Below are 26077 nucleotides of genomic sequence, written 5' to 3' on the forward strand. Positions count from 1 at the left end.
CCAGTGCTGCAGAGAAGCCTGTCCGACTCACAGCTCTGCAACCTCACGTACTGCGGCCGTTTTGTGAGGTAGTCTATGATACATGCTGTGAGATGGTGGTCCACTCCAGCGTTCTGCAGTTTGCCTCGCAGTAATTTGGGTTGGATGGTGTTGAAGGCACTGGAGAAATCAAAGAACATGATTCTCACAATGCTCCCAGCCTTCTCCAAGTGTGACAGCACAGAGTGGAGGAGGTAGATAATGGCGTCTTCGACGCCGATGCCAGGCGGATAGGCAAACTGCAGCGGGTCCAGTGCTGGTCTCACCAGCGGTCGAAGGTGGGCGAGGACGAGTCTCTCCAGAGTCTTCATCAGGTGAGACATCAGTGCCACCGGTCTGTAGCTGTTCAGATCCTTAGGGTGGGCGGTCTTGGGCACTGGGACCAGGCACGAAGCTTTCCACAGCTGTGGAGCTCTGCCCAGCTTCAGGCTCTATTTTTCTCTAAATTTCTATTCCCCCAAATCATATCGGTAAGTGATTTTAGGGTACAATGGTCATGAATGGAAATCGATGTCTGGGCTGTTTCGCTTCACTATCCTGGCAATCTTGAGGATAAGTGGTTCAGATAAAGGATGAGTGGATGGATGAATATTTAGTTCATGAGTAAATAAATTATAAATGCTAAATTCAACAAGTGAGTATAAATTATTGTTTGAAAAGTTTTTAAAAAAGTCATTTTTACATATTAAACACACGGTGCAGTTTGAGGGGCATCATGCATGCTTTATTTGGACTACTCAGTGCAGTCCTTCTTTGGCCCTGATGAAGAAATGATGGCGCTGTATAAAAAGATCCAATGTAACCAGTGTGTGCCGTCTTCTTCTCCTTTTTCCGTTCCCTCTTCTTTCCACAACAACGCAACTCGCAACAAACAGCGTTTATCTGCTTTGGCACAAGAGCTGCATCCAGGAATGCGCTCGAACGTGAGACGTGAGTATTTTATTCCTTTGAATTTGTAGGACTTCAATGTCGAGTTCTCCCAAGCTCTTTAAGCTCTTTGGCTCGTGCGCTTAACTTTGTTGCTTGTGTCGGATCAGTTTACTAACTTGACATATCTTCAAAAGATGCCAACAGTACCGTAAGTAAGCGCTGCAGCTGCAAGACCCGCATTTGTTTGACGGTGAGGGCAACGGAGAAGTGACGTGACAAGTTGCGTTGAATCGTTGTATTTCGTTAAAAGAGGGTCATTGTAATCAACCAGCATTCCTTTCACCCCTTACATTGTCTTATAAGACTAAGAAACAAATGGAAGACAACGAACTTTCGCCCGAGTAGAAATACCTACCTCTCGTGTTTTCAGAAAAAAAAACGTTGTCAACACCATTGGAAACTTAATACAGCGCCCTTCTGGCTTCAGCCACAAGGCTCCATTTGTTTATTCTTAGACAACTTAAAACAAACCAGTGTCACACCTGTCCAAAACCTGTTATCATGAGAAAAAAAAATCTAACTTGTCAGATTAGAAATTGAGATTTTTGACACAAAATGAACCAGCCCTAGTTTGTTTTATTTCAGCACACAGGTCATTTTAAGCATAATTAAGTCTAAATAGTTTGTACAAAGATGGTCCCACATTTTCCATTTGCATTGGAAAACACGTCATGTAATAAAACGCGAAAACATCGAGTCACCTCTTAAACGTACAAAAGAGCATCATTTAAGGGTGTTGTGAACTGTTATGGATGATATATTCTCCCAGAATAAAGAGTACCGTAATATCATTTGTTTATTTGTTTGTTTAATGCCATTGATATAGTGATAATGTTAGTGCAAAAACAATTTTAATGCAATCATCTTTCAATTCTCAAGTGTATTGAACATCTGCATTGATCTTCAACAAGTATTAACTACATACCGCCTGTAGTGGGAGAGTAAAATGAAATGACCTTTATCACCTTTACAATGTCCTTCTCTCACCTCGCTGCACAAGGCTGGAATGACGTTTTGAGACACCCACATTTGTTGAAGCAATTTGACCTGCCTATCGTGCGGAGAACTAACAGCATTATTATTATTATAATTATTGGTCCGTGTCATTATTCATTTTCGCAATTAATTTAAGGGTGGTGTCAACGAGCGTTCTTTGTTCCAAGCACTAAGACTTCTCTCTGGAATGACCTCCCACTGAACATTCGGCAAGCCTCCTCGCTGCCAATCTTCAAAACCCTCAAAACTCATTTGTATTCTTTGGCATTCGACTCAGCATGACTTAGATTTGTTCTTGGTTTTACTGTTTGGTGCTTTCTACTGCCTTTATTACGATTTGTCTTACTGTTTATTGTGCATGTTAAATTGCTCCATGTACAGCACTTTGTATGCAGCGATGGATGTTTGACAGTGCTCTATAAATACTGTTGACGTGACCTGTTGACTTGACTTTGTTCCAATTTTCAGGTCCATTTACAAGCCCTCTTCATTTCTTTTGGCCACTCAAGTGTTTGCTTGAAGGTGTACCTAGCCTCGGTGCTGTGCTTTAGTTGAATAACTCAATAACAATGGCAAAGAGCAGTTAATGGGACAATCAAAAACGCGGTATAATGGCCGACTGGCGACTCTGAATTCTTTGAATGACATCACTCGCCAGACATTGCCAAACAAAAGCATTTTCGTTGTTAAGACCGTATTCATGGCTCTAACTATGAACCTGTGTTGGTTGTGTTAAAAAAAGAAATTGACAAAAGTACCTTTAAAAAAGTTTTTGTTGTATTACACAAAATATGGTTGGCCAAGTTTACTTCACACTTGACCTTTACATTCATAAAAGATGGCTACAAGCCCTCTTGAATGAAAGGAATTTTCCTTCCTGCAGGTTTTGCACAATTCATGCACCTCCATGTCTTCTACTTAACAATAAGACGGAAAAAGAAGAATGTCTTTGATTAATGAAGTACATAATTTCACATCCTTCCATTTACTCCTTCAATGCATGGAATTAAAATATTAACACTACATTCTTCAGTTCAAGATAATTGTGCATGGAGCAATTAGCAGTTTTATTTCAATGTCCTTTGAGCATTTTCCTGTTTCTTGTAAGGCAATTTCAAAACCTCTTTCCAGGAAAATGGGACTTTGCAGAAACCTTTATAATTATATAATTATAATTGCTGCAATTATCTATGAACATCATGCACTGAACATGGCCTGAGTACATTAAGTAGATTTATTGATGTTCAATCAATACAAAATCACATAATCATATGAAAGTATAATACAATGAATACTATTTGTATAAATAAGGTTCTATTGTTTAGTTACTAGGTATTTTTTCATAAGGCGGAGAAAAAAAAAGTTTGTTTCCTGTAACGTGACCGACCGAGAATTTCTACATCGAAAATGCCGACCGTAATGTTTTTTTTGTTTTTTTCTTCAAACAACCCTCTACATTTTTGTGTCGAGGGTTTGGTGCAAACTCTGGCGATATTCACGTTGAGCGCGTGCGTCATTTTCCCTGTTGTCTGTCAACAAGATCATCATGGCAGCATCCGCGATCTCCGACGACAGTTTAAACCGCGTTTTCTGTGTTACAGTCGCATGCTCGCACCGTAATGTTAAGAAAATAGCATCCATTGATGTTTTGAAAAAATTCAGCAAACCATTTGATGAACACCAGTATAAACCATGTGAAAATAGCACAGTGTCAATGTGCCAACTGTGAATTCCATGACATTGATGAGATGGATATGTAAGGTGTTTCAAGTTTTAAATGCTTTACCTGACCGAAGCGATTCGATTTAGATGTATAGAAAAAACACAAGAAACGGTGGCAAAAGCAGCCGTATTGACTTATCGATGTCATGATGAAAGCAGCATGCAAAAGCAGCAAAAACAAAGAATTTCAGAAGAAGGTAGGTGGGTCTACAGCGTGTAACTAGACAGGTTTTGAGTTCTGAAACAGTAGGAATGTTTTATGGTGATTTTGTTTACATTTTTGATGGAAAAAAAAGATTTCCTACCTAAAACGTTGTCCTACCTACCAACCCTATGCTTAAATTGAACGATCTTTTTTGTTTGGCCTAATTTAAATCTTGTCCCAGTTGTCTCGGATCTGTTTTTTTTTTCCATCTCTGTTCTCAACTGTACCTTGAATGAGCTGGGAGGGGCTGCAAATTCTGGGTCACTTGTTCGATAGGCCATTTTTCTTCCTCTCCTCTGGTTCGTTTTGCATAGTTGAACATCACTAGCGTTAGCGGCGGCCCCCTGTTCTCGTCACCATCTGACCGCAGTTAAGCATAGATTCAGCGTCTTTTTACTTATAACTGATGGCAATGGCTGTGTACTAACCTCACTAAATTCAAGGTAATGCTATTGCACAAATTAATATTAATGCATCAAGGCTTACAAAACAAAATATTTACGAGACGATTTACATGGAGTTGAATGTATTGGAGCTGTCAGTTTAGTGTGTTATTATTTGCATGAATTTAAATCAGGGGTGCCCCAAACCTTTTGGACCAAAGATCGACATTTCGTTCAACCAAACTCCAGGGATCGCTCCTTACCACGCACGCGCATGCATGCGCACACACGCGCACCGTGATGAAAAGCCAAACATGGAAGCAAGCGATGCACTTTTGCAGCCCGTTAAGTATCGTAGCTCACACGTACCGTTTTAAAGTGCTTCCCTCAGCCCTCTAGATTCTTATTCTTTGCCCGTTCCCTCTGTGAATTGTACACGAAGCAAACTGAATGAGAATAATGACGATAAAAGATAGAGCGAAACAGCTCTGATTACAAGCTCCAATTGCAGACTGTTGAGCGCAAACAATTTGATTTCAATTCAAGATTTACCTGCTTTATTTTATTTTTTATTTTTATTTTTATTTTTTTTGTGTGAAAATGAGACTGAGGATGATTGAGGATGCAGCGTACATTAACACAAAAATATTACTAACATGTACAAAAACACGTTTTTTTTTTTTCTCCTCGACACTCCTCGGATCTACTTGGGACCTGTCTTAGATCTACCGGTAGATCAAGATCTACCCAATGGGCACCAATGATTTAAATCAATTTTAACGTGATTACATATTTTTTTCACGAGATTAATGCGGCAGCACATCACAGCGGATGTTACGTTGCTCTAAAAATAAACCGGAAACAACAAGCGTGTTGCACAGGTCCACGCCCATGTCTGTTTTGCCAGCCATGGCAGGGCGAGACACCGAAAACGAACACGTAAAGAGTTTATGATTGGAAAGTTTAGTTTTTTAAAAGTTGCCAGATGGTTCCACTGACAACAGCAAAATTACCTGAATGTTTTTCATTCGTAAACTGAGCTATCATCATAGCACATGGAATCTGAAATACCACTTAATGGCCAAGCACACAGCTGATGTGAATACTCCGCTCCCTCGTCAAGACAGACAGCTATGGATCATTTCATCCATCCATCCATCCATCCATCATCTACCGCTTATCCGGGGCCGGGTCGCGGGGGCAACAGCTTTAGCAGGGAAGCCCAGACTTCCCTCTCCCTAGCTACTTCTTCCAGCTCTCCCCGGGGGATCCCGAGTCGTTCCCAGGCAAGCTGGGTGACATAGTCTCTCCAGCGTGTCCTGGGTCTTCCTCGGGGTCTCCTCCCGGTGGGACATGACCGGAACACCTCACCGGGGAGGCGCTCAGGAGGCATCCGAATCAGATGCCCAAGCCACCTCATCTGGCTCCTCTCGATGTTGAGGAGAAGCGGCTCGACTCTGAGCCCCTCCCGGATGACTGAGCTTCTCACCTTATCTCTAAGGGAGAGCCCGGACACCCTGCGGAGAAAACTCATTTCAGCCGCTTGTATCCGGGATCTCGTTCTTTCGGTACGACCCATAGCTCGTGACCATAGGTGAGGGTTGGGACGTAGATCGACCGGTAAATTGAGAGCTTCGCCCTTTGGCTCAGCTCCTTCTTCACCACGACAGACCGATACAACGTCCGCATCACAGCAGACGCTGCACCGATCCGCCTGTCGATCTCCCGCTCCCTCCTACCCCCACTCGTGAACAAGACCCCAAGATACTTGAACTCCTCCACTTTTAACAACATCGGTGACTTCAACCACAGAGATAGGAGAGCCCACCGCAGAGTCCCCAGGCTCTGCTTCCTCCAAGGAAGGCGTGTTGGTGGAGTTGAGGAGGTCTTCGAAGTACCCTCCCCACCGGTTCACAACGTCCCGAGTCGAAGTCAGCAGCGCCCCATCCCCACTGTACACAGTGTTAGTGGTGCACTGCTTCCCCCTCCTGAGACGTCGGATGGTGGACCAGAATTTCCTCGAAGCCGTCCGGAAGTCAATGGCCTCACCGAACTCTTCCCACGCTCGGGTTTTTGCCTCGGCGACCACCGAAGCCGCGGTCCGCTTGGCCAGTCGATACCCGTCAGCTGCCTCTGGGGTCCCACAGGCCATAAAGGCTCGATAGGACTCCTTCTTCAGCTTGACGGCATCCCTTACTGCTGGTGTCCACCAGCGAGTACGGGGATTGCCGCCACGACAGGCACCAACCACCTTACGGCCACAACTCAGATTGGCCGCCTCAACAATAGAGGCACGGAACATGGTCCACTCGGGCTCAGTGTCCCCCGCCTCCCCCGGAACATGGGAAAAGCTCTGTCGGAGGTGGGAGTTGAAACTCCTTCTGACAGGGGATTCCGCCAGACGCTCCCAACAAACCCTCACTATACGTTTGGGTCTGCCAGGACGGACCGGCATCTTCCCCCACCATCGGAGCCTACTCACCACCAGGTGGTGATCAGTTGACAGCTCCGCCCCTCTCTTCACCCGAGTGTCCAGAACATGCGGCCGCATATCCGATGATACAACTACAAAGTCGATCATCGAACTGCGGCCTAGGGTGTCCTGGTGCCAAGTGCACATCGTTATTCCCGGAGGCTTGACTAAAGAACTCCAACCGCTGGACATCGGCATCAACCGGGCTTTCAAAGTAAAGTTGTGAACGGCAAGGGAACAATGGATGATCGACGGCAAACACTACTTTACAAAGAGTGAGAGGCAGCGCTGGACGAGTTACGCCACAATTTGCAAATGGATTGTGGCTGCTTGGACGAACGTGTCTGCTTGCACTGTTGTTCGAGTTTTTTGCAAAGCCGGCATCATTTCTGAGGAGCCACATGGCAATGAGAGTGACTGACAACGAGAGGGAACGCGGCGTTTTTGATGGATTACGGTACTTGCACAATTGTTCCATTCTTTCTACACACACACGCGCTGCCACCATGTTTCGCTCTGTTCTTTACTTTCAAATGTGGGAAAGCTTCACACGAGACTGGCTTGAGGCGTCCACTTACACGCCCACCCTTCACCATCCTCTCTCTGTCTCTGTCTCTGTCTCTGTCTCTGTCTCTGTCTCTCTCTTTCTCTCTCTCTCTGTCTCTCTGTCTCTCTGTCTCTCTGTCTCTCTGTCTCTCTGTCTCTCTGTCTCTCTGTCTCTCTCTCTCTCTCTCTCTCTCTCTCTCTCTCTCTTGTATATATGTATGTATGTATGTATACACGCCCACCCTTCCCTGATTGGCCGCCTTCTTTCACCGTCACTTCAGCCTTGTCTCTAGATAAACAGCGTGTCGGCAGTCAGTCAGATTTTGGAACTCAGCGCATATAAAGGACGCTCCGCACCATAAGGCGCACTGTCCATTTTGGAGAAAATTTAAGACTTTTAATGGCGCCTTATAGTCGTGAAAATACGGTAATCACATTGAAATTTAGTTAAATTAATGCCGTTAATAATACACGAAACTGACAGCGCTAATATACTGTATATATAATATAACAGGTCCTGAGCCTATATATATATATATATATACAGTATATATGTATAGATATAGATACTGTGTGTATATATATATATATTAGAGCTGTCAAAGATTAAAATATTTAATCTAATAAAAAATGCAACTGTCATAATTAAATTCACAAAAAATTAATCGTGATTACTCACGCATTTTTGATTGTTTCTGAATTTCCTTTTATATTTTTTTTGTCCTATTTTTCCCCATCTTAATGCTCTCATCAACGTGGAATCATGAATCAGTTTTCTACGTGCAAAATGCAAATATTTACTGAAATAATTTAAATTTTACAAGAACATTTGTCACTTGGAGCAGTTATTCATACATAATCTTATCTCTTAACATAATCTCTTATTTGTTTTCAAATCTCTAAATGATCTCGCGCCACCTTGCCTCTCTGAGCTCATCCGCCCCTATACACCTGCCCGGCGCCTCAGGTCTGCGGACCAGGCATTATTAGAAGTACCAAGAACTAAACTGAGGCTCAGGGGGATCGATCCTTTTCTGTTGCTGGTCCCTCTCTCAGGAATGACCTCCCACTGAACATTCGGCAAGCCTCCTTGCTGCCCATCTTCAAAACCCTCCTCAAAACTTACTTGTATTCTTTAGCATTCTACTCAGCATGACTTGGATTTGTTTTTTGAAAGTGCTCTATAAATACATTTGAGTTGAGTTGAGATAATCTCTCACACAATCTTACTGTCCATCAACAACAGTGAAAAAATATTTTGTCACACAACGGCTGCTTTAAAAGCTCTTTTTATGGAATCAAAACAGAGCAATATAACATTATAAAGTGCACATCTAAGGTAAACTAGTACTCGGCCTATAGTGGATTTAAGCCACGGTTGCATACTTCGTTTTTCTCAAGTTTGCTTTGAACACAGCAGTCAGGCTATGTTGATTCTGTTGGTCCTTCTTGCACGGATGTCTCTCTACGGTTTTGTGTAGACATCATTTCGGATGACTACACTTGGTTCGATGACAACACCGGAGAGGTTTTATTTGCAGTCGCTACGACTGCACCGCTGAACTCTCGACGTGCAGAGCTCAGCACACCGTCAGTCAGACGAACACAGAGAACCTCCACCCGCTTTATTTATATGGACACGGAACACTGTAACCTTCCACACAAGATAGTTCCAAACAATCGCGTCAGTGGCATACATCGTATTTGACAGGCTGCCTGCTCTTTATTCACCAGAGGCTCATCAACCTAGTCTCTTATTTCTCTCCCGAAAGAGTGTCTTCTCCCGCTTGGTGTACCTTTACCTTCTCCGCTACGTAAAATCTCTACGCGGCTTGTAATGGAGGCTCTCGCTGGCAATCTGTAGTGGAGTCGTTAGATGCAATGCAAATTATTTCTGCTATAGTCGAGCTGTGGACAATGTTGACAGGCTTGCATGCAGTATCTATACATTTAGCTATGGCTTCAGAAAATTTGTTCTTCGTCGTGTCATCCATTTTCTTCGCTTTGAAATGATCCATAGCTTTCTGTCTGAGACGAGGGGGTGGAGTACTCGCGTCAGCTGTGTGCTTGGCCATTAAGTGGTATTTCAGACTCGACGTGCTATGATGATAGCTCAGTTTACGACTGCAAAACATACAGGTAACTTTGGTCTTGTCAGTGGAGCAATCTGGCAACTTTTTAAAAGTAAACTTTCCATTCATAAACTCTTTAAGTATCCGTTTTCGGTGTCTCGCGCTGCCGTGGCTGGCAAAACAAACGTGCGTGGACCCATGCAGCACGTTTGTTGTTTTCTTTCTGGTTTATTTATAGAGCAACGTAACGCTGTGACGTGTGATGCGTTAATCTCGGGAGAAAAAATGTATTCCCATTAAAATTTATTTAAATTAATGCCAATAAAAACACACTACCGGTAAACTGACAGCTCTAATATATATATATATATATATATATATATATAGATGGACTGAACCGTTTTTTCAACCGTTTCGACCAGTCGTCTGTCCCTTCCCCCAACCACCAACTGCAATCGCTCTCACTGAGGACTTCTTCTCCCCCCCCTCGACCAGCTCTCATCAACCCAGTATGTCACCTGGTTCCTGCCTGTCCGTCACAACAGAGCAGGTGAGGAAGATGAATGTGAGGAAGGCAGCAGGTCCAGACAAGGTCAGTTCCCGGCTCCTCAGGACCTGCTCTGACCAGCTGTGTGACATTGTCCAGCACATGTTCAACCTGAGCCTGAAGCTAGGCAGAGCTCCACAGCTGTGGAAAACTTCATGCCTGGTCCCAGTGCCCAGGATCCCCCACCCTAAGGAGCAGAACAGCTACAGACCGGGGGCGCTGACGTCTCACCTGATGAAGACGCTGGAGAGACTCGTCCTCGCCCACTGGACCCGCTGCAGTTTGCCTATCAGCCTGGCATCGGCGTGGAAGACGCCATTATCTACCTCCTCCACTCTGTGCTGTCACACTTGGAGAAGGCTGGGAGCATTGTGAGAATCATGTTCTTTGACTTCTCCAGTGCCTTCAACACCATCCAGCCCAACTTACTGCGAGGCAAACTGCAGAACGCCGTAGTGGACCACCATCTCACAGCATGGATCATAGACTACCTCACAAATCGGCCACAGTACGTGAGGTTGCAGAGCTGTGAGTCGGACAGGCTTCTCTGCAGCACTGGAGCGCTGCATGGGACTGTTTTGGCTCCATTCCTGTTCATCCTCTACACCTCGGACTTCAGAGACGCCACTCCAAACTGCCACCTTCAGAAGTTCTCCGATGACTCTGCGATTGTTGGCCTCATTACAGAGGGGGGCGATCGGGATTACAGGGGACTGACGAAGGACTTTGTGGACTGGTGGCAGCAGAATCTCCTCCAGACCAACCCTAGGAAAACGAAGGAGTTTGTTGTGGATTTCTGCAGGAAACGGTCCTCACCAGCACCGATGAACATCCAGGGTATGGACATAGAGAGGGTGACCTCCTACAAGTACCTAGGTGTTCTTCTGAACAACAAACTGGACTGGTCTACAAACACGGACACCCTGATTAGGAAAGGACAGAGCCGACTCTTCCTACTCAGGAAACTGAGGTCTTTTGGGGTTCAGGGGTCGCTCCTTAAGACTTTCTATAACTCGGTGGTGGCCTCGGCCATCCATTATGGCATTGTCTGCTGGTCAGGCAGCATCTCAGCCCGGGACAGAAAGAGACTGGAGCGACTAGTCAGGAAGGCCAGTTCTGTCCTGGGCTGCTCCCTTGACACTCTGGAGGAGGTGGGCAACAGAAGGATGCTAACTAAGCTAAAAGCTAGGATGAAAATTTTTCTTCTTTCTACCCACATTCTTGCTGCTGGAGGCTGTAAATTTCCCCAGTGTGGGACAAATAAAGGATATCTTATCTTATACTGTATATGTGCACACACACACACAATATGGTGTGTACTAATATGGCTACTGAAAAGAATTATAGTTTGTACATGTACAACTAGCCGAAGTCTCCTCGACTCTAACAAACATGTCTAATCGACGTTGAAATACAGTCCAAATTTACATGTTCTGACGACCTTTTATCGCACTTTCAACGTCCCGGACGAGAAGATGGCCAGCGGGACCTGCGTGGGGTTGGTTGTTTTTGAGGAGGGGTCCCTAAGCTTTTTTGCACCACGGACCGGTTTATGTGAGACAATATTTTCACGGAGTGGCATTTAAGGTGTGGCGGATAAATACTACAAAATAATATGGTAAGAGCTGCATGAACACTGGTGTTTTCGAGAGATCACAATAAACACGAGGAATGTCTAACCTGGCCGCAACACTCTGATCGCTATGGTAATGTTTAATTCTTCAAAATACGATACCACGCAAATTCAAAGTGCATGAAAATGTTGACTCCCCACAATACTGAATCGGTGCAATTCAATAAAGTGTTTTTTCTTTCTGTGCACCCATGGCTTTCATATCCCTTTTAACAGGGCCCATCAGTCCCCTCATCAATTTGTCACCATCACTCATTTCTCTCGAGTGTCAGAGCGTGTACTTTGACTGTTGCTTGTTGGGGGCAGCCTAGTTGGGTCTCAAGTTGCATCTTTCTTGTTCCATGTGATTTTTTTCTTCTTTTTTTTGGGCCAATTATTATGTCACATGTCTTTGTTGTTGAAACCTTTATCCTTGCTTGGGACCGATAATGATGCACCGCTGGTTTTGCAGCATCAGGTGGCTGACTTTAAAAGGCACCACGGTACATCTGTTGTCAATCGAGAGCAGGGGAGCCCAAGCCCGGTCCTTGATAGCCCCTCTCCAGCCTGTTTTAGATGTCTCACACTTCCAACACACTTTTCAAATGATCAGATGATAGTTGAATCAAGTGTGTTGGGGAGGCATCTAAAACAGGCTGGGGATAGGGGCTCTTGAGGTCCAACCTTGGGCCCTCCTGATGTAGGGCGTTGTCAGATGTCCCTTGGTCAGTTTTTTGTTTGTTTGTTTTAAATGAGAAAATATGTGACACGGTAGATAAGACGATTTTAATTAGTGTTTCATTTTGACAAATTCAATATGATAAGGCTGCGCGTTGGTCGACTGGTTAGCACATCCGCCTCACGTTTCAGTGGTTGTGGGTTCAAATCAGGGCACGGGCCTTCATGTGTGGAATTTGTTCCACTTGTTCTCAATTCGGAAAATCGGGCTCATGACATTCAAGGTTGAATCATCCAGGTATTGCGCCCGTATTCTGGATACATTGGCCTGGGCATGCTCAAATATGACCAGGACTACAAAGTTTGAAGTGTTGCATTCCTGGCTAGGGTATCGTTAAATTGTGCAAACCATATTTTGAGTAGTGAATAAGGAGCAGAGCCTGAAAGGTGCTGTGTGTGACAGTTACTCAGGGATAACTGTTCCCTATAATGATTGAATTTTGCAGTTGTGGTTTAAAAGCAGCATGTCATAACAGATTTTCTGTTTCTCCATTTCAGTTTTTCCTAAACAATGAGGTAGCTGGGCACTGATGTAGTTGTTCAGCCGCTCCAGCTGTCCACACCATCTACCGAATAAGCAGAGCTTTGAATCAATGCTCTGAAGTGATGGATGAGGACACACCCACCCTTAAGCCCAGACGCATCCAGAATCAAAATGTGGTCCATCGTCTTGAGAAGCGTAGAGTCTGTTCGGGCCGACCAGGAGCGCATTGGTACCGAGTACGCTGCTTCCACCAGAACCTGTTTCCCAACTTTACGGTAGTCAATGTGGAAAAGCCTCCTTGTTTCCTGAGGAAGTTCTCACCTGATGGCCGCTGCTTCATCGCTTTCTCATCTGACCAGACATCTCTGGAGGTAAAATTTGATTCATTGATTCAAGTATAAAATAACTGTCTTTTTCACACCCCTTGAATGTAATTCGGGATAGACCAATATTCTGAATTTTGACAAATGTCAGCACTGGTCAGGGCGGCACAGTGGTCAACTGTAAATCACCTTGGCCTCAGCGCAGCGGTGCAGGGTTTGATTCCAGCTTTGGCCTTCCTGTGTGGAGTTTGCAAGCTCTGCCCGAGCCTGCGTGGGTTTTCTCCGGGTATTCTGGTTTCCGCCCCACATTCCAAAAACATGCATGGCAAGTTAATTGATCTCTCTTAATTTGTTACTTGGTGTGAATGTGAGTGTGCATGGTTGTTCGTCCATGAGTGCCCTGCGAGTGGCTGGCAACCAGTTCAGGGTGCGACCCGTCTACTGCCCGAAGACGGCTTGGATAGGCTCTAGCACGCCCATGACCCTTGTGAGGAGAAGCACATTAGAAAATGGATCAGTGGATCAGCACTGGATATATTATTAAAAATATAATGGCCAATAAGAGATCACTTTAAAACTTCAGGGAGCTGTTTACAGTGGTTTGAAAAAGTGTTTGTCCCTTATTAATTTTTATTTTTCTTGCATGATTTTCACATTTGAACATCAAACACATTTGATTATGATTCAAAATGCAGTTTTACATTTTAGCCTTTAGTTATTAAGGGAGGAAAAAAAAATACATTGCCCTCTAGGAATAGGGATTGCCCCTAAAAACCACTGGTTGGGCCACCCTCAGAAGCAGCAACCAAAATCAAGGTTTTTCTGTAACTAGCAATGAGTCTTCCATATCTCTGTGGAGATATTTTGGCCCACTCTTCCAGCACAATTGCTTTACTTCGGAAACGCTGGAGGGATTTTGAGTTTGAGCAGCCTTTTAAAGGTTAGTCCAGTGCATTTCAATCAGATTCAAATCTCAACTTTGACTAGGACACTCCATTATTATTATTATTATTATTATTATTATTATTATTATTTCAAGCCATTGAGAAGTTGACTTACAGTGGACATTCAGATAGAGCCAATCAGGACCTTTCGATATGTCTCGGCCCTCCATCCACCCTCCTGGAGCCTACACCTTCCATCGGTTGACTATTCCCTCAATTCCCTCACCTCCTCCTCCACAGGCATGTCACTGTTCCCTTTGTCCCTGCCCACCACATTCATTGTCGTGCATTAAAAATACACACAGCTAAAAATAAGGGCAGCGAAAACTGAACTGTATAAAAAAAAGTACAAATATAAACAATAAATAGCAATCAACAGACAACCAAGGGCATGTGCGATTATTGCGGGTTGAAGTTAGGTAGTGAATTGTTTAAGTGCAAAAAGCAGATGTCAGAAGGTGAGGGGGGAGGGTCACAGTCTGTGGCAGTTTATTTGCCTGGATTTCAATAACTTTTTTTTCTAATTTCTTCTTGAATTTCTTTGGATCGTGGCATGATGCATTTGTTTCTTGAGATCTTGTAACCTTGTTCACTTCGTCAGAGAGATTCTATTTATATGATTTCTTGATTCAACAAATGTGGTGCTTGGTTGTTGCCTGTGAAATTGAACTCAGCTTTCCCAAAACTGTCGTTAGTCACAGTTACTTTGTGATTTAACAAAAGGCAATTACTTTTACACCTAGGGAGAGGTAGTTTGGGATTTTTTATTTATTTCTGCACATTTATAAATTAGATTGGCATTTATTTAGGAACTGTATTTTGTATTTCCTTGGGTAGTCTCTGTGTGAAATCAAAATAGTTTGATCAATCAGGGAGGGGGCAAACACTATTTGACAGCATTGTCAGCATGTGTTGATCTTAATCAATGATGTGTGAATAAAAAATAATAATTTGAACATCAGGCAAATACCTTTTGACGGGATTGTTAAGGGTAGACACGGTTTTAAAATCATTTTTCTTGGTCTCATCTATTATGTCACAAAAAACTGGCATTGTAACAGGAAGGAGTCTTTTTTTCTAATTTCAACTTTCTTGTGCCAGACTGATATGAGCTGGTCAGAAGCTATTGACCAGAATTTACAAAGACCTCTTACTGTATCCATTGATCATTTATGCAGTATTTGTCTTGCAGATTTATGAATACCAAGGCTGCCAAGCTGCTCAGGACTTGCTGAGAGGCCAGGAGGGTGAGACTCTTTTAACAGCCAATGACCAGCGCTCCCTCAATATCCGAGGCCGCCTATTTGAACGTTTTTTCTCCTTGCTCTATGTCACTAATGTGGCATCAAATGGAGAGCACCTCAACCGTGAATGTAGCCTCTTCACCGATGACTGCCGCTATGTCATTGTCGGCTCAGCCGTGTATGTCCCCGAGGAGCCACAACCGTACTTCTTTGAGGTACAGCATCAAAGATCTTAACTGCCTTGCAAGATTAAAAATCTCTCTCTCTCTCTCTCTCTCTCTCTCTTTCTCAATATATAAAAATCACTTTATTCAGTGTGTAGTTGTTCAACATATGCTGTCTTCTGCCAACAGGTTTATCGCAACAACGAATCTGTGACTCCTAATCCTCGCTCCCCTTTAGAGGACTATTCCCTCCACATCATCGACCTCCATACGGGCAGGCTGTGTGACACCAGGTCCTTTAAATTTGACAAGATCATCCTGTCCCACAATCAGGGCCTCTACCTCTACAGAAACATCCTGGCTGTGCTGTCGGTCCAGCAGCAGACCATACATGTCTTTCAGGTAGTCAGATTTTTCTGGCATGACGCACCTACCGTTGCAAATTACTGGCAATACCCAAAGCTATCAATTGCAGATACAATTAGGCAATTCGGAAAGAATCTAGTAACATCCCCTAACTCAGAGATCGGCAACTCAAAATGTTGAAAGAGCCATATAGGATCGACCCGTTACCGCACGCACTTACCAACACATTCCGACCTACCTTCGTCGAGACGCGACGCCAAGGCATGGGACGCACTTTTGCAGCGTGTTAACCATCATAGTTCACGTGCACCATTTTAAAATGCTTCTCTCAGCCCTCCACATTATCATTCTTTGCCAGTACCCCCAGTGAATTGTACATGAAAGGCTGTTTTGTTTCCCGTTTTATTTTTATTTATTTTTTTTGCAACAGCCAACTGCCTGGCATGCCGCTCTGCTCATAGAAACGTGTCGCAGGCTAGGACGCAAATCTTCGTTTACAGAAACGTTGAAATTTAATATTAATTGTACACATTTTTACAGCATCGGAAAACGTTAAGAATATTTGTGTCATTTTTTTTCCTCCTACAGAAACCATATTAAAACAAAAAATATATATTTCCCTACCACCTCTTTTGCCATTTTTGAACATTTTTGAAAAATCTCCAGGGAGCCACAAGGCTCGCATGCAGCTCTGGAGCCGCCGGTTGCCGACCCCCGCCCTAAGTCTTTCCCTCGACTTTGCAGGTGACTCCGGAGGGAACGTTTCTGGATGTCAGGACCATAGGGAGGTTCTGCTATGAGGATGATCTCTTGACTCTTTCGGCTGTTTACACAGAGACTCAGGCTGAGAGCCAGCCGGGCGTCCCGCGTCTCTACACAGACAAAACGATCAACTCTCTTAAGCACAGGCTGCTGGTCTACCTGTGGAGAAAGGCTGAACAGGATGGCAGTGCGACTGCAAAAAGGAGGTACAGATTTGGGCTTTTTGGCCTTTTCACCACCAACATTTTGAAACAAGTTTTTTGAAAGCTGCTTCAAACTTAGTGTTTCATGTAAAAGCGGGAGCCACACTAATCTGAAATGATGCTGATAATAAGATGCATTGCAACTACAGTCAAACCTCGGTTTTCGACCATAATCCGTTCCAGAAGGCTGTTTGAAAACCGAATTGTTCGAAAACCGAAACCATGTTTCTCATTATAATCAATGTAAAAAAAATTTAATCCGTTCCAAGTCTAGAAAACAACTTTTTTAAAGCATTTTTTCAACTATTTTACACCATAAACTGTATACATGAGTAATGAGAAAGAAGAAAGAAAGAAGGCTACAACAAACTACAAACATTTTGTATGATTAATTTAACCAATTGTAACATAAACATTGACATTGTAACATAAAAATTGAATATCTCTCTCTCTCTCTCTCTCATCGTGACAATTGTAGATTGCGTTCTTTTACACCTTAAATTTATAAACCCTAAAGTAATGGCTATAACTATGGACGCTCTCTCTGCAATCCTACACTACGGTATGAGGTAGCATCCCTCCATCCATTTTCTGAACCGCTTTATCCACACAAGTCCAGTCTCGTCCATGTTAAAAGTTTGCTGGCGAAGACATACCTCGCCCTTGATGAGATTCAATCAAACACAACTTTAAACTTCTCGGCAGCTTCCTTGTCTGAACTGGCTGTCACTTGTTTTGCCACAAATCATATCTTGGCTAAGACTGTTCCCTGCTCGCTGTTTCTCATTTATGAAAATAAGCAAACGTTTCTCCGTTTCCTCTGATATTTGTAGCCTCTTGGTTCACTAAACACACGAGATCCCTGAGCCACATCATTGGCTTTATGATGGTCTTTCTTTTATAGGATGCTGATGATTTCCGCGTGCCAAACTCCTTAGCCAACACAGACACACCTGACTTCACTATTAAATCTTTCTTAAATTCAATCATTTTGTGCACTATTTTCCTCTTTTTTTCAGCAGCTTTACTACTTCCACTTGCTCTCTTTGGTGCCATGCAGAAATAACAGTCCAATTTGCGTCAATCTCAACAAACACGTCTACTTTTTAAAAAATCTTTATTGAACACATCTGCTCACAATGGACGTTCTTTTTTTTTTTAAATCTTTGAACACATCTGCTCACAACGGAGGCGTCACTTCTTCATCAACCCGAGGAAGCGTCACTTCCTCGTTTAAGGAAGTCGAGAGAAGTCGAGTGGCGCATTCAAGTGCGCTCAGTTTGGTCGAGAACCGAATTTCGGTCATAATCCGAGGCATACAAAACTTTAAATGTTTGGTCGAAAACCGATTTGGTCGATAACAGAGACGTTCAAAAACCGAGGTTTGACTCAATTTCGATTGACCACGATCTTTTCTGTGACACGGGTCAACTTACAATTCGTTCATGAATTCGTTCATTCAACATGAAAATGTCTGCTGCAGCATCTGACTGTCGCCATCAATACAGTAAATACATGAAATTCGATAAAACACCAGGGACACTCGACCCGTATAAAACCGATGTCAGGAAAGTAAAAAACATGTTTAGAAAATAAGACATAGAAAAATAAATGAAACATCAACATCTCAAACTGAGGTAAAAGCCGGAGGAAAAACAAGCGTATTTTAATAGAGGATTTTAATTAAAACAGCAATTGAATTGGCCTGTCTAAGGTGCAGAGGCAGCTCATCCCACAATTTTGGAGCAGCATCTGAAAAACCGCGGTCCCCTGTATGTTTTCCCTTTGATTTTGTTATGGTGAGCAAGCATTGATATGACGACCTCAGGTGATGCGCCAGGGTGTAGGGCAAGAGCAGGTCAGACAATTACTGTGGGGCGAGCCCATGTAGGAATTTAAAAACAAAAGAGAGTTTTAAAATCAATACTGAACCGAACTGGAAGCCAGTACAATAACTTTAAAATCAGTGCTGTGCTGTCTTTTTTTTTGACATAGAAGCCATGCTTTAACATTCTGCACTAAATATTCTAAATATTGTGCTTTAAACATTATTGCGACATGTCACATTGCCGATTGATCTCGAAACGCATTTCATAATGATATGCGTTGCAATCACCATGCACTGGTGCAAAGCCATTTACCACAAATGTCCTACCTGTGTCATCCTCATGTCCCAGTGTTGTACACACGTCCCATTTGATGCACAAATGTAATTAAAAATGTAATCAATCTTAACTATCGTGTCCCTGCATAAAGGGCGGTCAGTGCACGGAGTATCGCACAACGCAGTTTAAAAGAGGTTCATTTAAAAAAATAAACATAACAGTGGGTGAAATGGTCCAAATCATAGCTTTCTATGTTGAACCCCATTCAAAGTTGGTACCCGAAGGAATTCCATTACTCATGGCACACCACGCATTCCGGAGTTCTGCAAGTGGCCTGATTACATTTGTACATGTACATTTCTTCAAAAAAATTTAAATAATCAACATCAGCATTCTCTTTGTCCCACCGGAGTGAATGTATTTAATAATAATAGATTTTATTTTCATTTCTTATAAAATACAAAACATTTCACCAAACCTTGGTTTTGAGATATGAAAGCAAACATTTAAAGTGTAAACTAGCCACTTGACCTGGTGATTGTAAACATACTGCATACAGTATAATAATAAATGTAATACAACCACACAGACAGTTCTATAGTTACGCGCGGCAATGACGCAACCGGACATCTCGTTTCCCCGTCATCCAAACCCAATTCCAATGAAATTGGAACATTGTTCATCCATCGATCCATTTCATAATCCCCCTATGCTCACGAGGGTTGCAGGCATGCTGCAGCCTATCCCAGCTGTCTTGGGGCAGTAGGTGGGGGACACCGTGTACTGGTTGCCAGCCAATCGCAGGACACACAGAGACGAATAACCATTCGCTCTTTCAGAAATTGTTGCAGCCACAAAATTCAAAGTTAATGATTATTTGCAAAAAACTATTATGTTTATTAGTTTCAAAATGAAACATCTTGTCTTTGGAGTGTATTCAATTAAATATAGGTTGATCATAATTTAAAAATCATTATATTCCTTTTTTATTTATGTTTAACACAATTTTCCAACTTAATTGGAATAGGATTTGTACATCCATTCTTTCATTTTCTGAACCAATAATCTTTGCGTAACTATGTTTTGCATGAAAAATGTTTTCGTAAAAAACGAATACATAGTCCTGTGTGGTTTGATGGAAATTTTAATATACTTTTTGTTGCAACGGTAGCTGCTGGGTTTTGTTTTTTCATATTATTCTGAATCTTCTTGTTAGATTTTTCCAATTTTTCGATCAGCTGAGGAGACTAAGGATGTGGAAGATGCAGCTGCTGGATGAGCATCATCTCTTTATTAAATACACAAGTGAAGATGTGGTTACGCTCAGGGTCACAGACCCCTCACAGGTACACGCACACATGTGCGTGCACACACACGCTCTTTGTTGGGTTTTTCCTATTCCCTCATGCCTTTTGTTGTCTGTGCTGTATGAAAAGGATTCCTTTTTTCTTGTCTCCAAGGGCCTTCTCTTCTTAAGACTTGGTTCAATCCTGCGACTCATTCAGGATATCAACAGAAGAATTTAATTAAACCATATTTCTGTGCATTGAAAAAAAATTCTTTTCCCAAACGCACACGAGAATGTTTAAGACTCCTGTAGCGTCTTGGCATTCCTAGTTGCAGTATTGCTTTTTTTTTTTCACTCCTTCGTATTAGTCAATATTTCCCCATTTATTCTACCTCAAATCTCTCAAAACAAAACCTCTTCTTTCTGTGGCAGCCATCTTTCTTTGTTGTGTACAACATGGTGTCGACCGAGGTGCTGGCCGTCTTTGAGAACACTTCCGATCAGCTGCTGGAGCTGTTTGAGAATTTCTGCGACCTGTACAGAAACGCAACGCTGCACAGCCAGGCTGTCCAGTTCCCCTGTTCAGCTTCTTCAAATAACTACGCTCGACAAGTCCAAAGGAGGTGCAATGAAGGGAAACCACACTGCTATGAATAGATTTTATTTATGTACTTTTCGAGGATTGAAATTTAAGACTGCTGACTCAGTGTTGATTCGCATCTCTGTCTGTGACTCAGATTCAAAGACACCATTGTGAATGCCAAATATGGCGGCCATACAGAGGCGGTGCGCCGGCTGCTGGGTCAGCTGCCAATTAGTGCGCAGTCCTATAGCAGTAGCCCTTACCTCGACCTGTCACTATTCAGCTACGATGACAAGTGGGTGTCTGTGATGGAGAGGCCGAAGACCTGCGGAGACCACCCAATAAGGTAGCGATCAAATCGGGGGGAAATTGCCACCGTAAAGCGGTATCTTCACTGATGAGTACTGCATCTTAACCGTGTTTCGCGTTACAATTTTACTCTGACAGCAAGCAAAAATTGGGCTTACTAGTGAGCTTCAGGCACTCCACTACTAGTTGGCAGCAGCAAACTTTACAACATCTGCTCAGTTCACACAATTTTAACGCGCAGTGAGTCTGTTGTGGGTTTTCCATTTTTAAAGATAAAAAGACTGAAACAACAGACCAGGATGTAATATTTTCAAGCACTGAACGTCACCCCATTAAAAGATGGAGTAGGTGCAAAAAGTGAGTAGAGTGGAAAATATGAAGAAAAAAAAACCCAATCGAAATTAAAATCTCAGAAATTGATGTGAAAAAATTACAACAATTAACTCACTCAGTACAGCGGGCGCAAAACTGAGTTCGGTTGTCGTGTGTGTGTGTGTGTGTGTGTGTGTGTGTGTGTGTGTGTGTGTGTGTGTGCGTGTGTGTGTGTGTGTGTTGCTGGAAACAAAAAAAAAGCATTCCCATTCATTTCAATGGAGAAGCTGCAGCTGGGGTCAAAAATGACTTTCAAATGCATCACAAAGTTGTCTTGTCACACACACCAGGTTCTATGCACGTGACTCTGGCCTCCTGAAGTTCAAGATCCAGGCCGGCTTGCTCGGACGGCCGGTCAACCACGCTGTGCGGCGCTTGGTGGCTTTTACCTTCCACCCTTTCGAACCCTTTGCCATTTCTGTCCAGCGCACAAATGCTGAGTATGTGGTCAACTTCCACATGAGGCATGTTTATGCATGAGGAACAAACAGGAGGACACATTTCAAATAGACATTTTTACAAAGACATACAAAGACAGAGGTGACGCTTCTTGATGGGAACAGCCATCAATGTCTATGCCACCGCACTCTCTTTGTTCAGCGGTCAGTTGGCCTTTTTCTCTGTAGTAAGGACTCAAATTTGCCTCCTCCTCCCCAGCCAAAAACACTTAAAGATGGAGAAGTAACACTCAGTAACTGATGGAGTTTTGCAAGAAAGTACTTGGGAACTGTCTCTCGCTGAACTTCCAAGAGGAACCAATGATTGTTTATACTGGGAATTGTACATCAAATGGTACCACAAGCACGTCATTTTATTAAGTGAGGAAAAGACATTTAAATTATTTTTTTTTACTCGGTTGGTTTTTATGCATACGTAATGTTTGTTTTATCATAATAAACTGACCACTTCATTTTTTTAATATTGGATTTGTGTTTTGCTTACTTAAACCAAGAAGGGTAAAAAAAAAACTGACAGAAGTAACAATAGGCAACCGGTTCTTCTAAATGTTGGACTTATCTTTTACTTATCTATATATCTTTTGGGTTCAAAACTTGAACACATGCTTTATGAATCTATGTGAGCTACATTAGCCTATCAAAATGACGAACTTGGCTACAAATACACAATGAGCATTCATGATTAAAAGTTTTTTTCTCCCTGCAGTAGAGGAGGCGTGCCCAAAATTTTTTGATCTACTTTTCGATCAACCATCCACCCGCGATCGACCCGTTACCACACACGCATGCCGTAATGAGCAACGACCATAAAGGCTGCTAAGATGAACGAGGCACGGGCACTTTCGCAGCGTGCTAACTGTCGTAACTCACGTGTACAGTTTAAAAATGCATCTCTTGGCCGCCCAGATTCCCCATTCTTATTTCTTAGCAAGTACCCTCGGTGAATTGTACATGAAAGGCACCTAGGTTTTTTTTTTTAAACAACAGCCCCCTGACTGACATCCGGCCCTGCTAAAAGAAATGTGTGTTGCAGGCTATGACGCAAATATTCATTGACGACATTTTGACATTTAATATTTATTCAACACATTTTACAGCATCAGAAAATGTTAATGTTTGTCCTCTGAAATAAATCGTATTAAAACAAAAAAATATTCCCTCCCATCATCTCGAGCCGCGTGGTCGGCAACACGCGGCTTGCCGACCACTGGTTCAGACCAACAAAGGATTTTCCAACAGTAGGCTACGAACTTTGATGAGCTTTTTTTCTCTCAGTAAAATTCACTGCAACGCTCATTTTTTTAAAACACATTTTTCACTCAATTATAACAATCATAAAACAGAATTTCTTATTTATATTTCTAACTTTGATATATATTCAAATAATTGCCCCTTCTTCTAAATGTTGGACTTATCTTTTACTTATCTATATATCTTTTGGGTTCAAAACTGCTTTGTTGACTCTCTGTTGTTGTTAAATGTGCAAAATGAGGGTAACTGGCATGTTTTTTTGTTGTTTTTCTTTTTTGCATTGATGTTTTATGATGAATGACAAATGTTCTGTTCTGCGTGAGCACCATTTATTCTTCTTGCAGTCAGCGCCATGGGATTCGTATGATTTCACAGCAGCAGTATTGGCAAATAAATTGGGAGAAAGGTTACCGGAGTGGTGTCACAAAGAACCTATTAAGACTTCTCTGCTATGCTTTCATGTGCTGCTGCATAGATTCTTTCGGGATCCAGTATAGCTCCGTTGTCACGGCCATCTTGATGTTCCCCACATCCTTAAAACGGGCCCCCCGAGCATGTTACAACTCCACCTACTGAAAAGTCGTGGACAAAAACCTTTCTTTCGCAAAAGCCCCAAAGTTGAGTTATGGTGGATGGGCATTCAGGCATAACGGTGACCAAAAAAACACATCAGTCCAGCAACAAAGGTGTGCCTCAAGAAGCATGAAATGATCTATTCAGTCTCCAGACTTCAACCCAATAGTGAGTTGAAGCCCTGAAATGGCACATCGCTCTGTTTATACCAGGGGTCGGCAACCCAAAATGTTGAAAGAGCCATATTGAACCAAAATAAACAAAATACAAATATGTCTGGAGCCTCAAAAAATAAAAAGTTTGATTATGAAGGGAACACAACTCTCTCTGGAATGACCTCCCACTGAACATTCGGCAAGCCTCCTCGCTGCCCATCTTCAAAGCCCTCCTCAAAAATTCACTTGTATTTTTTTGGCGTTCGACTCGGCATGACTTAGATTTGTTCTGGATTTTACTGTTTGGTGCTTTCTACCGCCTTTATTACCGATATGTCTTACTGTTTATTGTGCATGTTAAATCGCTCCATGTACACTACATGGAGCATACTCCTTTGTATGCAGCGATGGCTGTTTGAAAGTGCTCTATAAATACTGTTGACTTGACTTGACTTGAACACATGCTGTATGAATCTATATGAGCTACATTAGCCTATCAAAATGACGAACTTGGCTACAAATACACAATGAGCATTCATGATTAAAAGTTTTTTTCTCCCTGCAGTAGAGGAGGCGTGCCCAAAATTTTTTGATCTACTTTTCGATCAACCATCCACCCACGATCGACCCGTTACCACACACGCATGCCGTAATGAGCAACGACCATAAAGGCTGCTAAGATGAACGAGGCACGGGCACTTTCGCAGCGTGCTAACTGTCGTAACTCACGTGTACAGTTTAAAAATGCATCTCTTGGCCGCCCAGATTTCCCATTTTTATTTCTTAGCAAGTACCCTCGGTGAATTGTACATGAAAGGCACCTAGGTTTTTTTTTTTAAACAACAGCCCCCTGACTGACATCCGGCCCTGCTAAAAGAAATATTCATTGACAAAATTTTGACATTTAATATTTATTCAACACATTTTACAGCATCAGAAAATGTTAATGTTTGTGTCATGTTTGTCCTCTGACATAAATCGTATTAAAACAAAAAAATATTCCCTCCCATCATCTCGAGCCGCGTGGTCGGCAACACGCGGCTTGCCGACCACCGGTTCAGACCAACAAAGGGTTTTCCAACAGTAGGCTACGAACTTTGACGAGCTTTTTTTCTCTCAGTAAAATTCACTGCAACGCTCATTTTTTTAAAACACATTTTTCACTCAATTATAACAATCATAAAACTGAATTTTTTATTTATATTTCTAACTTTGATATATGTTCAAATAATTACCCCCTCTTACTGTGTCTGGTCTCAGCATTGCGAAAACAACAAATTGATTTGTGGCCTCAGAATTGAGCTTGGATTGGATGGCGGTCACGCAGCCTGCAAACAAATGTGCTGAATATTAAGCAACATTAAGCACTCAGAACGTATTCACAAATATGCAAATGGTCTGACACACCTCCTCTCGCAACCTCTTACAACACCTCTGACATGAATGCCAAGTTGCTGATACCTAACGTGTCTAACAAACAGACATGAAGGCACATGTCCGTCCAGCTGCAAGGGGTCACGGCGGTACGAGGAGCAGGTGCTGAGGGATTAAGTGTTCCTCTAGGTTTAGCCTCTGGTTACACACCACGGTGAACCTGTGAGGCGTGTGTGCGCGTGAGTCTGGAAGACTGTGCAATGGCGCTTCAGGGCTACACAAAAAGTATTCACAGATGGAAAGATGAAAGGAGATGATGGCCATGTAAAAAGTGGTGAGACTGGTGGAAATGAGAAAGCAGCAATGCCAGATCTGATGGCTATATTATCACAATCTGGTCAAGATGTGAGACCCAAGATTTTATTTCCTGCGACTAGCGAGGGCAACGTTATGTCGGTGTCATTATATTTGTTTGCGTAAACTGATGTTTGCCAACATGCTGTGATAATCATCTAATTACAGAAAGCTCACACAGCAGGCCCACAAACAGGACGCATCATCTGCTGTTTAGTCCACGAAGAAAGATTAGCGGGGAAAACTGTATTGTCTACGTCTATTGTGTGGTTTTTACTCTCGTGCTGTTTTCCCGCAATCAGCCTTTGAGCACCGTTTGATTTTGAACGAGTATGTCTAAGCCATTCCGCATACAGTTTAGCAGAATAGCAAACAAATGCTTACATTAAATGTAATATATCATCCAAGTGAAGCACCTAATTCAATCCCATTGTACGAGCCCTACTCCTAAGAAACGGGTAAAGCCAGCGTCTTCGCTTTCACCTTGGTTGGTTGCTATGGT

The 26077-nt window shown here is 42.8% G+C and overlaps 1 protein-coding gene across 1 annotated transcript; it reads left to right on the forward strand.

Moving 5' to 3' along the window:
- The first annotated feature begins 869 nt into the window (after positions 1–869).
- Positions 870–22329, forward strand: det1 (DET1 partner of COP1 E3 ubiquitin ligase). The gene is made up of 9 exons (XM_052060900.1): positions 870–1117; positions 12762–13118; positions 15207–15473; positions 15612–15824; positions 16533–16756; positions 20075–20204; positions 20579–20769; positions 20884–21075; positions 21701–22329. Exons 2-9 carry the CDS (start codon positions 12870–12872, stop codon positions 21888–21890), a joined length of 1656 nt encoding a protein of 551 aa, XP_051916860.1. The 5' UTR covers positions 870–1117; positions 12762–12869; the 3' UTR covers positions 21891–22329.
- The last annotated feature ends 3748 nt before the right edge of the window (positions 22330–26077 follow it).

This window comes from Hippocampus zosterae, chromosome 3, assembly GCF_025434085.1.
Source record: "Hippocampus zosterae strain Florida chromosome 3, ASM2543408v3, whole genome shotgun sequence".
Classification (NCBI taxonomy): Eukaryota; Metazoa; Chordata; class Actinopteri; order Syngnathiformes; family Syngnathidae; genus Hippocampus; species Hippocampus zosterae.

What these genes read in the sequence shown, in the direction of transcription:
- det1 (XM_052060900.1), top strand. Translation starts at nt 12,870, where the DNA reads ATGGATGAGGACACACCCACCCTTAAGCCCAGACGCATCCAGAATCAA. An exon ending in CTGACCAGACATCTCTGGAG is followed by an intron (nt 13,119 to 15,206) that starts GTAAAATTTGAT and finishes TTTGTCTTGCAG; the next exon opens with ATTTATGAATACCAAGGCTG. An exon ending in CACAACCGTACTTCTTTGAG is followed by an intron (nt 15,474 to 15,611) that starts GTACAGCATCAA and finishes TTCTGCCAACAG; the next exon opens with GTTTATCGCAACAACGAATC.